We start from the raw sequence: 15438 nt of genomic DNA on the forward strand, positions 1-15438 counted from the left end.
TCTCACCGTTCTGAACAAAATGGCTGAACTAAGAGCATCTGATTGGCTATGCCCATATACCCTCCTCCTCATCCTATTGGGAGAGAGATGACAAAGGAACAATGCCCCAGAGCAGCATGGGAATGAAAAAGAGTTGGTTAGTATTTAAAACAAAGACATAAGCATAATGTAGTAGAAGAAAATGGTCTTTTAATTTCTTGGCTCTTTATGTATTGAATTCCAATTTCCTAAACTATTAAAATTAGTATTTTAGTTTGCTATTACACTTCTACTCTTCCTACCTTTCCAAGATGCCTTCTCTATCTCAGGGCTGGATCTGGGCAAAATTGTTAATTTGGATGCTTTTTTTCATATTTTACCTTTTCTTCAACCTTTCTCCATCTGCTTGCCTCAACCTACTCTTAGGCATCCAGTTCCTTTTATCTATTATCAATTTCCTTTCCGCTAAGGAAAGTTCTGCATATGCATCTTATATACCCTGGCATAAATTTAATTCTAGGAATCAGGAAGCAGAAGGAGAAAACAGTTATTTCTTGGCAGGGAAAGATTGCTGACATCAGGCAAAAAGTGCTCCTTTTTATCTACATTAAAGAGTGGTACTGTCTTTCCTCTAAAATCAAAGGCATGCCTCAAGTGGTTTAGTAAATGTCATTGTACTAGGACTATATCATCTGAATCTTAGAAAAACTTGTAATTTGGATATCACTGCTGCTTTCATCTACAATATATCTGCTCTTCTCTTAAGACAATACTGTAGCTGTCATTTAGTGGAGATGTTTAGCCCATGGGTTTTCCTTGACTTTTTGTCATATGTATGTAATTACTTTATTATTATTTTTTCCCTCAATTATATATTTTAAAACTGAGTGTGATGGAGATGTTGAATCTGATTTTTGGCAATGGGATATGAGGTAATCTGTTCACTACTCTCTTGCATCCATCACTTTCAAGATCCTGGGAGAGTTTCCTTTTAAAAAACTAGCATTGGATATGATTCCCTTCAGAACTATCAATTCCTCTGTTGCACCGATGCGAAGTTGAAGGCTGCAATTTTCCTGGAGAATCACATATGCTGGAGGAAAGTCACCAAGGAAATGGAGTGAAGAGACTAAATTTCAATCATCAGTTTTAAAAGGGAATGAGCAAAGATTTAAAAAACTGCAAGTTAACTCTACATTCAGTTAGTTGTACTTCGTTGAGCTTACAGAGCAAGCATCTTGTTTTCCTAATAAGGCATTGTTTCTTTGATAAGAAAGTAGGACAGCTAAAAATTAGTGTGTATCTCTGAGAAGGTTAAAAGATTTTTCTCAGTCCAATTCAAGGATTCTTTATTGAACTCAAATTTTTGGAGTATCTGCTTTTAAAATATTCAACATCACCACCTTCATATACAGATACTGAATCTGTGTTTGTTTTTTAATGGGTGAAGGAGTTTTCAGAAACTTAGATTATCTATTTTTATTTGTCTAACTTGATATTAGAACATATGTTATATGCCTGAACTTGCCAATATAATGATAAAAAATACGTCAAAATGTTAAAAAAAAAAAAAGCATACTGGATTTTATAAAACATTCAAAAGCAATCTTACCTGGTCTGGGGAGGGTTTATGGTTGGATTGATTGGAATGAGAGGATTTGAAGTGGTCATCCTCATAGTTGTCGGCCATTAGCTTCATTCGATTTTGTGTCTAAGACAAAATGATTCATAAGGTGAAATTTAAGTAGAATTTCCATGACATACTGTAAGGTTACAAGACTTTTATAAGAAAGGATAAACCTAATCATGCTTGCAACAAAACAAATGAAACATAGGATTTTTGTGGTTATTGGGGGAAAAAAGTTTAGGCACCTAAACTGGTAGAAGAATTTGTGGGAGGAGGGTCAATTTCCCCAAATTAAGTACTTTAAAAAATGCTTGTATGCTGTTGTTTTTAAAGTAAAGACTGGATTATACATATAACACTCTGTAACTTTGTTTTTTCATTTTATGATATGCAGGAGCCATCTTTCCATGTTACTATATAAGAAACTACTCATCCTTGTTAACAACTACACAGTATTCCATTTTGAGGAGATGATATAAAACATAAATCATAAATATTGGGGGAATAAGTTATTATTTGTAAGTGAAATGAGTATACACCTAGAAAATCCAAGAGAACCAATTGAAAAATGATTACAACTTAAATACAGCTAAGTAAGGTGGTTAGACAGAAACCACCTACATTTATAACATTCAATAGCTTTTCTTTATATCATCAATAAACAACTCAGGTTTTGAAAAGAAATCAAAGATTCTAAAATCCTGCTCCTTAACTCCAGGTCAAGAGAGGGTTACTGGGTGCATGGGTGATTCAGTAGTAGAATGCTTGCCTTCCATGCAAGAGACCTGGGTTTGATTTCTGGACCATGCACTGTCCTACATTCCCTCCCCCCCCCCCCCAAAAGAGCGGTATTATTTAATTGCTTTTTCTCCATGTTTACCAAAAGGGAGGATGGGATTAGTGATTTCGTGTGACTGGTCAATTTATGTCCTGAATAAATGATTAATATATGCAACATGTTAGAGAATTCACTCTAACAGGGCAAGCAATTCAGAACATGCCGGGTACACTATGCATGAAATAAAATGGCAATATATGTTGCATTAATAAAACTGCTGCTGAAACCTGAAGTGTGTGCATCAAAATAAATTTGCTAATACTGTATGATTAAAACATGTTTATTGTAGATAAACATTTATTGAAAAATAAAATACAAAATAAAAAAGCAAGAAAGAATCATCTGCAATCCCTCTAATCAGTGATAATTACTGTTACTATTTACATGCATCCATTCAGTCTCTTCCCTATGAACATACAAAGTGGTATGCTCTTCTATCTATTCACCTATTTCTGCTACAATATGGTACTTTTAAATTAGGATAACATGGTTTAATTTAATATCTGGTAGGACATGCCATCCCTCCCTCTCATCAATTCTACTTTTCCAAAATTTGACTGGCTACCTTTAACTCATTTTGAAGAAGTATTTTTACTGCGAAATCTTCACGCACACATACAGTCAACATTTAACTCATTTTATTTTATAGATGAACTTAAAATATTTTGTCTAGTTTTATGAAAAACTTCATAGAGATTTTCTGCGGTATTTTTTCATGACATAAAGCCTTAGCAAAGGCTCTGCAGTCAAATTGCCTTGGATGTGAATTCTAGCTCTTTTATCAGTTATCTAATCTTGTAAGGTACTTAAAGGGTCTGAGACCCAGATTCCTTATCTTTAAAATGGTGATAATAATAGTTTCTCCACAGAGGGTTATTAATAGTAACATGAGTTCAGCACTTAGAAAGGTGCCTGAATAAAATCAGCACCAGGTAAATTTTAGCCATCATCATCATGAACATTTAATTAAATATTATTCTAAAATGTAATTTTAACTGGCTACATAGCATTTACCTGAATCAATGTGTTTAATGAGTCCCATATAGTTGGGCATTTAGGCTCTTTCCATTGTCACTTAATTTATTTAACAGTTCCTTTCTCCAGTAGATACAGAGAGCAAAGAAAATATTAATCAATAAATTGTCTGTGACATAAAATTTATCTTTTCTGGGATGCCCTACACTGACCTTGACAATACATTGGCAATTTTTCTTATGTTATATGGTTTCTGCATGACACAAAGTTTTCTGCAAAGTAGTTTTGGGGAAAGAAGAAAGGACAGAGGAAAGTGCAAAGAGGCATATCCAGACGTATGCAAAACATCTGCACATCATTTATTTGATTAAGAAACCTTTCCATGTAGACTGTAATAGGAATGTGGGGGAAAGTGTATTTTGGCTAGTTATTTTCTTAGAACAAAAAGACACTTTTAAATACCTGATATCTAGAATAAATTTTTAAAAAAGTAAAAAATTCTAATAAAGCACATGCAAATCCATTTTCAAGGTAGAAAGTATTTCAAGAACTTCTTAGGAATGATTATGTAGACCAAAGATTACTGATTCGATCCATGTAAGTGAATGAAGAAACAATCATAGGAATTTAAGCCTCATATATCTAAAAGACATATTTTACTGCCATGGAAGGTACTTGACAATCAAATGTTGCCTCTTGAACCATGCCATGGGCATGTGCAGGTAGTTAAACTCCCCTGGTCCCAATGGTATAAAGAATAAGATAGCCTGTAGGAAGGAAGGGATAAAGAAAAAAGAAAAGAAAGGAAAGAAGTAGAAACTTGCTGAAATAAACTTCTTTAGCTATAAATGCTTATCTACTTATATATGTTTACATATTCTCCTAGAGGAAAAGGAGCTCACTGCTTATTTTATCTTTTAAGACTGAAACATTAATGCCTAAAAAAAGGTGTTACAAAAACTATATTTCATAGAAAATACATAACATATTTAATAAAGTATGTTACTTATTCAAATCCAGATATTAAAAGGAGTTTGAATTCCAATTGGCATTATCAGGTGATTCACTAATCTGCTTTTCAAATTTTGATAATGATATTAACCTACCTTATTAAAAATGTTTTAGAAATAAGTATTAGAGCTCCTAAGGTATTTTTTAAAAATCATAAATAAATCTTTACTAATTTGGGTTATTCCAATTATAATTGCCTTTAAGACAATATCCAAAGTATTTTGTATATATTTGTTAACCTTGGGTCAGGGTTTCTCTCTCGTTTGGAAAGGCTTGTGGTGAACACGGCATCATCTGCTAGCTTTCGCTTCTGGCTTCCCTTCACGAAGGTTCCCAGGAGGTGTTTTCCTTCTTCATTTCCAAAGGTCGCTGCCTGATGGACTCTGCTTCTTGTGGCTATGTCATTCTCGGCTCTTTCTGAATAGCTCATCCTCCAAAGTGTTTCCTCTCTTATAGGACTTCAGAAACGAATCAAGACCCACCCAAATGGGTGGAGACACGCCTCCAGCTAATCCAGTTTAACAACCACTCTTGATTAAATCACATCTCCAGGGAGATGATCTAATTACAGTTTCAAACATGCAATACTGAATAGGGATTAGAAGAAATGGCTGCTTTTACAAAATGGGATTAGGATTAAAACATGGCTTTTCTAGGGTACATACATCCTTTCAAACTGGCACAACATCATTCTTTCCCAACTGAGTGGACTTGGCATCTTTCTCAAAAATCAACTGGCTGGAGATGTAAGGGTTTATTTCCGAACTCTCAACTTGATTCCACTGGTCTATATTTCTGTCCTTGTATAAGTATGACACTGTTTTGACTACTGTGGCTTCATCTTAAATTTTGAAATTGGGAAGTACAAGTCCTCTACATCCATCCTGTTCTTTTTCAAGATGGTTTTAGCTGTTAGGGGCACCTTGTCCTTCCATATGAATTTGATGATTAGTGATTCCATTTCTGCAAAGAGGCATGTTGGAATTTTTATTGTGATCTCATTGAATTTGTACATTGCTTTGGGTACCACTGACATCTTAACAGTATTTAGTCTTCCAATCCACAAGTAAAGAATGCCTTTCTATTTATTTAGGTCTTTTTAAATTTCTTTCAGCAATGTTTTATACTTTCCTGCATAGAAATCCTTTACCTCCTTGGTTAAACTCATTCCTCGATATTGTATTCTTTCAGTTTTTGCTGAATTTGTTAGCTCTAGTAGCTTTCTACTAGATCTTTTTGGATTTTCTATATATAAGATCATGTCAACTTCAAAATAGGATACTTTTATTTCTTCCTTTTCAATTTGGAATCCTTTTATTTCTTTTTCTTGGCTAATAGCTCTGGCTAGAATTTCCAGTACAATGTTGAACAGCAAAGATGAGAGCAGACATTGCTGGCTTGTTTCTGATCTGAAGGGAAAGTTTTAATCTTCTTCCCCTGAATATGAGGCTAGATGTGGGTTTTTCATAAATGCCCTTTAGCATGAGAATAATTCCTCCTATTCCTAGTTTTTATCAAGAAAGGTGCTGGATTTTATCAAATGTCTTTTTTGCATCAGTTGAGATGATCATATATATATTTGACCCCTGCTTTCTATTACTGTGGTGATTTCTTTTGTTATGTTGAACCACCTTTGCATTCCTGGGATAATCCCACTTGGTCATGGTATATAATTCTTTTTGTGTGCTGTTGGACTCAGCTTGCTAGTATTTTGTTGAGAACTTTTTCATCTATATTCAAAAGGTGTTTTCTCTTATGTTGAAATCTTCTACAAGTTTTAATGTAGAACTTTTAACTCTTCTTCTAAATATTATCCCGTTTCCATTAGGATTTATACTTCGAATCATGATTATTTAAAGATGAGCTTTACATTTTTCAAGTGTTTGGAGTTTAGTAGTTGTTTTATTATTGATTTTCTAAACTTACTGCATTATATTCAGAGAACTAGACCCAAACATTACAAATTTGTTGGTCTTTGAGGGACTTTAAGGCCTAGTATGGATCTCTTTTCATAACAAGTAATTCATTTGTGCTTGCTAAAAATGTATATTTTCTAATTGTTGGGTAAAGAACTATCTATATATGCAGGGGCTAAGACTATTAACTATGTTTTTGAAAGATCTGATATATTTTAATGTTGCCTTTAATCTGTTTGATCTGGTACATTACTGAGAAAGACGTGTTAAATTCCCCAATATGACTATAAACTTATACATTTTATCTCTTAGGTTATGTTCTTAGTTTCACACAGCTTTAGGAATGTTTTGTCATTGAGGAGAATTATTTGTCTTATTGCATAGTGAATATTTTCATACCTAATAATGCTTTTCTGCCTTAAAAGCCTATTTTGTTCAGTAATCACAGAAGTTTATTGGCTTTCTTTTCATTTGCATCCTCCCTCCTACATTTTTAAAAGCATTTTATTTTCATTCTTTCTGTATCATTTTGTTTGAGGTATGTCTCCCAAAAATAATATATTCATTTATTCAACAAATATTAGCTACTTGACCTTTCTCTAAGTCTTGCAATAAATGAACAAAATCTCCGCCCTCATAGAGCTTACATTTTTAAGGATATTGGCTAAACTTAAAAACACAACAACAACAAATAGTTCAATTTTGTATTTTTTCAATCTATACTCCCAAAAATGTAAAACTATTTATATTTAATGCATTACTGATTGTAATAGAGTCCTCTAGGGAAACAGAACTGAAAGAGATATCTATAAATAACATGACAGTTTTATAAGAATTGTCTTGTATTAGTTTGCTAAAGCTGCCAGAATGAATATACCTGAGATAGAATGACTTTAATAAAGGGAATTTAATAAGTTACATATTTACAGTTCTAAGGAAATAAATATATTAATTAATTTATTAATAAATAAAAACTGAGGCGTCCAGAGAAAGATACCTTGGTTCAAGGAAGGCTGATCTGGGAAGGCATGTGACTGGCATCTGCTGGGCTCTGCCTGTGTCTAGGCATCGACTCTCTTTGTTGGCACTCCAAGCATGTCCAAATATCCATGCCTCTGTCAGCTCTGAAGCAAATGTTCTCTAAGCATGTGCATTTGAGGTTTCTTCAAAATATTTCCCCTTTTACAGGATTCCAGTAAGATAATTAAAACCCACCTTAAATAGGCGGAGTCACAATTCCAAAGAACCAAAAGGCCACACCCACAACTGGATGTGCCATATCTCTGTGGAGATTATTTAATCAAAGGGTTTCCACCCTACAATATTGAATCAGAATTAAAGGTCATGGATTTTCTGGGGTACACAACACTTTCAAACTAGCATGTCTCATATGACTACAGGGACGTGCAAGTCCAAATTCCATACGGCAGGCCACAATATGGGAATCTGATGGATTTTGATGAATTCCCCAGGAGAAGCTAGCTGATTGAAGTAGAAATGGAAATTTCTCCCTTCTGCTGAAATCATCAAGTCTCCCTTTAAAGTCTTCAAATGATTGGATGAGACTTTTCTCATTGTTAAGAGGCAATCTCCTCAGTCGACTGCAGATGCAGTCAGCCATAGATGCACTAAACTTACTGATGATTTAAGCCCATGAGATGTTCTTATACTAACAATCAGGCCAGTGCTTGCTTGACCAGACAACTGGACACCACAATCTAGCCACATTGACACATGAATTTAAGCATCACACTGAAATATATAGATTTATTTCTATGATGATGCAGGGTAATTTACATGTATTTAACCTACCTCTCCCCTCTTTTCCAGTCTTCTAGTGAATATATCAAAAATTTTATTTGATCTTTTCCTTCACTGTTTTGAAGTTTTATATCCTTTTGCTTTAGCTTTACTGGGTACCTATAATTTTCACCATGTCTACTTAACAGTCTAAAGTTAAGCAGGTCTCTCCTGTCCTTATTCTATAATATAAGGATTTATATAATATTCTGACTGGCCCTACTTCCCACTTATTGATTTTATTACTTTGGTTTTAATCCTTCACCACATTTGTCATTGTTATCAAATAAAATTTTTATGTTTAATGCTTATTAAGATTTACCTGCACATTCATTTCTCCCTGGAGTATGACATCTCACTTAATTTCCTTTTTACTGAAGTAGTTAGTTTTTAAATTTTTTTAAATTGTGAAATATAACATATATACAAAAAAGTAATAAATTTCAAAGTACATTGTAACAAGTAGTCATAGAACAAGTTTCAGAGTTTGGTATGGGTTACAGTTCCACAATTTTAGGTTTTTCCTTCTAGCTGCTCCAAGATACTAGAGATTAAAAGAAATATCAATATAATGATTCAGCAATCATACACAGTTGTTAAATTCTATCTTCTCTGTTATAACTCCTCCTTCTCCATTAATCCTTCTCCCAATCTTAAGGGTATATGGGCTATGCTCATTCTAACTTTTTCATATTGGAAAGGGCTGTTGATAATATGGGACGGGGGATAGGAGTAGTTGATGTTCTGGCCCCTCCGGTTTTCAGGACTTATCTGGCCTAGGAACCCTCTGGAGTTGTAGGTTTCTTGAAATTAATCATAGTACATGAAACTTTTGTAGAGTCTCAAATAGAGCTAGGTGTTCTTTAGAGTTGACAGGAAGGTTTTTGGTTGGGATTTGTCTAACCATGATGAACAGCAATATCTAGCTGAAGCTTGCCTAAGAGTAGCCTCTAGACTCCATTTGATTTCTCTCAGCCACTGATATCTTATTTTGTTACATTTTTCCCCTTTTGTTTTATAAGGGCACAGTCAATCCCATGGTTCTAAGGCCAGGCTCATACCTGGGATACATGTCCCACATTTCCAGGGAGATCTTCACTTCTAGATGTCATATCCCATGCAGGAGGGAGGATAATGATTTTACTTGCTGAGTTGGGCTTAGAGAGAGAGAGATAGAGAGAGAGAGAGAGAGAGAGACTACACCTGAGCAACAAAAGAAGTCCTCTGGAAGCAACTTTTAGGTATAACTATAGGTAGGCTTAGCTTCTCTGCTACATAAATAAGTGAAGTAGTTATTTTTTTAATCAGTGAGCCCATATGGTCTCTCAGCTTTTTCTAAAAATTTTAATTTCTCCACATTTTGGGCTCAGAGTTTTAGATTAGCAGTTATCTTCCTTGACATTTTGAAGATATTATTCCACTTTTATACCTTTACTGCTCCTTCTAATGGTTAGGTTCTAGCATCAACTTGGCAAAGTGATGATACCCAATTGTCTGGTCAGGGAAACACTGGCCTGATCAATGCAGTAAGGATATTTCATAGCAGGCTAACGAACTGGAAGGCTGGTGTACTAAATCATCAATCAGTTGACTGCATCTACCATCAACTAAGCCATGTCTTCCACCAATGAGACATGGCTTTTTAAAGAAGAGAGAGTTTAGGTTACTTCTTCAGTCAGTGAGTCTCTCCTGTGGAGTTCGTCCAGACTCTTCACTGGAGCTGCAAGCTTCAGAATATGTCCTGCGGATTTTGGACTCTTCCATTCCCATGGTTGTGCGAGACACCTTTCTAAACCTCATATTTACAGATCCTCTCCTGTTTGTTCTGTTTCTCTAGAGAACCCTGACTAATACAGCTTGGTACCAGGAGTGGTTCTTGAAAAACCAAATCTTAAAAATGGGTTTTTACAAATGGTTTTCTACTCTGATTAGATTCAGAGGCACTAATGACTTTGTTTCCAATAATCAAGATAGCACTGACAGTCCATGGGGTGAGCTGGCAAATATCATCGTTAGATTCTGCTAATCGTACGCTTGTATGAGGGAAGGCTCTGAGTGAGAGTGTTTTTTACACCTTTACAGAGTTTTGTGAGATTAAGAGGTATAATGATGTTGGCTGGTTGTGTTAGATACTCCGGATACAGTAATGAGAGAAAGGGATGAGCTGAAGGCTTCAAATTTGAAACTTAAGTGCCATATGAATGATGTAAAAGTTTCTGTGTTTGCCCTGATAGAAAATCTTATTTTCTGTGGTTGCAGACTTGAGATTTCTAAAAACCAGACACAGTGCCTTATTGTGCAAGTTGCAGATTTACAACATAAAATAAAATCTCAACCTTACAGGATGTTTGCTATTAAATTAAGGACTTTGATTGGAAAAGAATGGGATCCTGAAACTTGAGATGGAGATATATGATTTGATAATGATGGTAATGGTGAGATGGACTCCCTGGAATCTGCTGAACCTTTGCTAGATAGACCTTTATGCTGGTTTGAATCTGTGGTGACCCCAGTAAGGCTATGTCCTTTAATCCTCATTCAATACTGCTGGCTGGGAGCTTTTTGATTGTTCCCATGTAGATGTGGTTCACCTGACTGTGGATATTAATTTTGATTAGAGGGAGATGTGACTCCACCCATTCCAGGTGGGCTCGACTGGAATCCTTTAAAAGAGGAAACATTTTGGAAAGAGTTCCTTTGTAGAGCCACAACAGAGCCCGCACAGCCAGAGACCTATGGAGATGAAGGAGGGAAAACTACAGTGGGAGAGCTTCGTGAAACAAGAAGCCAGGAGAGAAACCTAACAGACACCACTATGTTTGCCATGTGCCTTTCCAGTTGAGAGAGAAATCCTGATCATCGGACTTCTTGAACCAAGCTATCTTTCCCTGTATGCCTTAGATTGGACATTTCTATAGACTTGCTGTAATGACATTTTCACAGCCTCAGAAAATGTAAACTTGCAATGAATAAATTCCCTCTTTTAAAAGTCGTTCTGTTTCTGGTATATTGCATTCTGGCAGCTAGCAAACTAGAACAACCTTTAATGCACTGTCCTGAGAAAAGAGATTCCTGACCTCTAGCCTACCTTGAGAAAAGTTTCCCAGCATTCAGTCTGCCCAGAGGAGTCTGCAATCCACCTAAAGAGATTAATCCTTCTGTGCCTGCTAACCTTGTAACCACCTCCCCTGGGGAAACAGCCCTCACTCCTCTGTCTGGAGCAACTAATCTGTTTCACCAGATGAAACAGCAATGGAATGTCCTGAAGCATTTGGCTTGAAAGACCCTTCTATTTCTTTTCATGACCCACCCCTACCATCCCTCTTTTCTTAAGACCTATAACAAGATTAAGTCCCAAAAGGCCCAAAAAGGTGAGGCACATAATGTGACCCATGAAGAGATATGCTATACTTCAAAAGAACTGCATGAGTTTTCCAATCTATATAGGCTGAAATCAGGGGAGTATGTGTGGAAATGGATATTAAGGGTATGAGATAATAGGAGAAGGAATATAAAGTTGGATCTAGTTGAATTTGTTGATATGGGCCCACTAAGCAGAGATTCTGCATTCAATGTTATAGTTTGAGGGGTTAGAAAGGCATTAACAGTTTGTTTGGATGGTTGGCTGAGACATGGATCAAAAGGTGGCCAACATTATCTGAGGTTGAAATGCTTGACCTTTCCTGGTATAATGTAGATGAGGTGATCCATAGGCTTACAGAGGTGGGAATGTTAGGGTGGATTTATCATGGAAGACATGCTCACACACCCTGGGAAGTATACAGAGCACACACCTTCCACCAGAACTATGAGAAATAAATTCTGGAGACCAGCTTCATCATCTCTGAAGAACTCTGTAGCCAACCTTCTCTGTAGGTCAGATATTACTGTGGGAACTGCTGTCACTGAGCTGGAATCCTTAAACACAATGGGGACAACAGGATCCTGAGCTGGCAGAAGCCATGCCGCAATAGTCAATCACCACAGAGAAGATGGGTGTGGCCACCATAATGGACAGCAGACAAAATAATCTGACTTGAAGAGACTTGTGGCACTGGCTAATAGATCATGGGGGTACCTAGAAGTGAACAGATGGACAGTCTACTCAATTTTTGTTTGAGCTGTATAAGCAGAAGAACTCTAGGTCAAGTGAACAGAAGTCTAACTTGAATTACAAAATAGACAGTCACGGCCCCTTAATCAATTCCCAGACTTGAGACAGTTTACAGGCCCAGAGTTCCTTGAATGAGGGGAGAGCTGGGTACCCTTGAGGGAAGGACCCTTTAACACTTCCCAAAATTTACACTGTTAACTTTCCCTCCAGCCTTTCCCAAGGAGACTTATGGCCTTTTATCAGGGTGACTGTGCACTGGGGAAAAGGAAATGATCAGATATTTCAGGGATTATTAGACACTGGCTCAGAAATTACATTAATTTCAGGAGATCCAAAATGTCACTCTGGTCCACCAAGCAGAATAGGGGCTTATGAAGGTCATGGACCTGTAGCTGAGGTCCATCTCATAGTGTGTCTAGTTGATGCCCAGACCCATTCTTTGGTTATTTTCCCAGTCCAGAATGCATAATTGGAATTGACATATTTGGCAATTGGTAGAATCCCCACATTGGTTCTCTGATTTGTGGAGTGTGGGCTATTATGACAAGAAAGGCCAAATAGAAGCCACTAGAACTGCCCCTACCTAGCAAAATGGTGAATCAGAAGCTATGCCAGATTCCCAGAGGGACTGCAGAGATTTGTCACTCTTAAGGACTTAAAGGATGCAGGGGTGGTGATTGCCACCACATCCCCATTCCACTCTCCTATTTGTCCTGTGAAGAAAACATACGGGTCTTAGAGGACAGTGGATTAATGTAAACTTATCCAGGTGGTGACTCCAATTACAGCAGCTGTCCCAGAAGTGGTATCATTGCTTGAGCAAATCAACACATTGACTGGTACCTGGCATGCAGCTTTGATCTGGCAAATGCTTTTTTCTCAATAGCTGTCAGTAAGGACCACCAGAACAGGTTGCATGCAGCTGGCAAGGCCAGCAGTATACCTCCATTGTTCTGTCTCAGGGGTATATCAACTCTGCAGCCCTATGTCACAATCTTGTCCTCAGGGACCTTGATCATTTCTCCCTCCCACAAGACATTAGGCTGATCCATTATATTGATGATATTATGTTGATTGGACCTAAGGAAAAAGTAGCAGCTCCTCTAAACTTATTGGTAAGGCATTTGTGGGTCTGGGGATGGGAGATAAATCCAAGAAAAATAAAGGGGCCTTTCACCTCAGTGAAATTTCTAGGTGTCCAGTGGTGTGGGACATGTAGAGATATCCCTTCTAAGGTGATGGACAATCTGTTGCATCTGGCTCCTCCTACAACCAAAAAAGAGGGAGAACGCCTAGCTGGCCTCTTCAGATTTTAGAGACAACATATTCCTTATTTGGGTGTGCTACTCTGGCCCATTTAACAAGTGACTAGAAAAGCTGCTAGTCTTTGGTGGGGACTGGTACAATAGGAGGCTCTGTGACATGTGTAGGCTGCTGGGTAAGCTGCTCTGCCACTTGGCTCATATGATCCAACAGATCCAATGGTGCTGGAAGTGCTAGTGGCAAAGAGGGATGCTGTCTGGAGCCTTTGGTAGGCCCCTATAGGAGAATCACAATGCAGACACTTAGAATTTTGGAGCAAAGCCTTACCATCTGCTACAGAGAACTACTCTCCTTTTGAGAGGATTGGGTATTGGGGAGAGCTTGGCTGCCTCCCCATTGTTCTGGAGGGGTTGAGCATGTGCCCCAGAGATGGTAGAGAGCCCAGGTGTGGCCCTGGTGCTTGGAGAGACTGGAGCCAAGAAAGAGGTGGTCTCCCCAGTGTGTGCCAAGGTTGCATTCAGAGAGAGGCAGGCTGCTGCACAGACACTTGGAAAGGGTGGGACTGCCATTTTCTAAAGTCCTCTCAGATTCTGAAATCTAATGGAGTTTGCCCTGCAGTTTTTCAAAACTGTTTGGGTCCAATGACCCCTGTGCTCCTTCCAATTTTTCTGTATGGAAATGGGAACATCTATTCTATGGCTGTTCTTCCTTTGCATGCTGGTAGCAGATAACATGTTCTGAGTTTTTACAGGTCAGAGTCAGAGGAAAATTTTGCCTTAGGATATACCGTGCCTTTAGCTGACTTTGATGAGATTTTGTACTGTTTCAGGCTTTATACTGTTACTGAAATGGTTAAAGGCTTATGAGATATTGTGATGGAATGAATGCATTTTGCATTTGGAAAGAACATGTCTTTTTGGTGTCCAAAGTTAGAATATGACATTTTGAATCTGCTGTGTATCCCAGAAAAGCCATGTCCTTTAATCCTCATTCAATATTGCTGGGTGGATCTTTTTTATTGTTTCCATGGAGATGTGACCCACCCAATTGTGGGTGGTAACTTTTGGTTAGATAGTTTCCATAGAGATTAATCTCCACCCAGTCAACATGGGATTGCTTTCTGGAGCCTTTTGAGAGGGAACCATTTTGGAAAAAGCTCAGAGCCACCAGAACCAACAGAGCCCATGCAACAGAACCTTTGGAGTAGAAGGAAAATACCCCCAGGGAAGCCTTATAAAATGAGGAGAGAAAGCTAGCAGACATCACCAAGTGCCCTCCCAGCTGAGAGAAAACCCTGAACTTCATCACCATTTCTTTGGAGTTAAGGTATCTTTCCCTCGATGCCTTAATTAGGACACTTCCACAGCCTGTAAACTTGCAACTTAATAAATTTCCGTTTTTAAAAGCCATTCTGTTTCTGGTACATCACATTCTGGCAGCTTATGAACTAAAACAGTTGGTGCATTAAATCATCAGTTTATTGATTGCATCTGTGGCTGATTATATCTGTGCTCAACTAAGCCGTATCTCCCATCAATGAGATAATCCAATCAACTGAAGATTATTTGAGGAAGAAGAGAGATTTTCGGCTGCTTATTCAGCCAGCCAGCCTCTCTTCTGGAGTTCATCCAGACTCTTATTCTGAGCTGCCAGCTTCACAGCCTGCCCTGCAGATTTTGGACTCTTTCAATCTCAGGTTGGGTGAGACATCTTTATAAATCTCATATTTATAGATCTCTCCCATTGGTTATGCTTCTCTAGAGAACCCTAAGACACTCTCGCTGAGATATCTGTTGTCAAATTCTTGTACTTTTGTAGGTGATCTGCTCTTTTCCCTCTGGTTACTTGTATGATGTCTTCTTTTCGCCCCCTTTTTGATGTTCTGCAGTTTCACTAAAATATTTCTGCATGGGGA

General features: G+C 37.6%; 1 protein-coding gene across 17 annotated transcripts in view; it reads right to left on the bottom strand.

The window, feature by feature from the left end:
- The window catches only part of ERC1 (ELKS/RAB6-interacting/CAST family member 1), a 755438-nt gene that overhangs the window by 116617 nt on the left and 623383 nt on the right, over nt 1–15438 (bottom strand). For 11 of the 17 annotated variants that reach the window (XR_013179465.1, XM_077169625.1, XM_077169623.1 and 8 more), the window contains one exon: nt 1592–1690. Coding sequence is in view for 16 of the 17 variants with exons in the window: in XM_077169625.1 (XP_077025740.1) it covers nt 1592–1690 (99 nt within the window). In the remaining variant the exon portion in view is untranslated. Of the gene's footprint in view, nt 1–6; nt 74–1591; nt 1691–15438 lie in introns of all 17 variants that reach the window. The other 6 variants (XM_077169631.1, XM_077169629.1, XM_077169630.1 and 3 more) reach the window with 1 other exon arrangement.

The sequence above is a fragment of the Tamandua tetradactyla genome, chromosome 7 (assembly GCF_023851605.1).
Source record: "Tamandua tetradactyla isolate mTamTet1 chromosome 7, mTamTet1.pri, whole genome shotgun sequence".
NCBI lineage: Eukaryota > Metazoa > Chordata > Mammalia > Pilosa > Myrmecophagidae > Tamandua > Tamandua tetradactyla.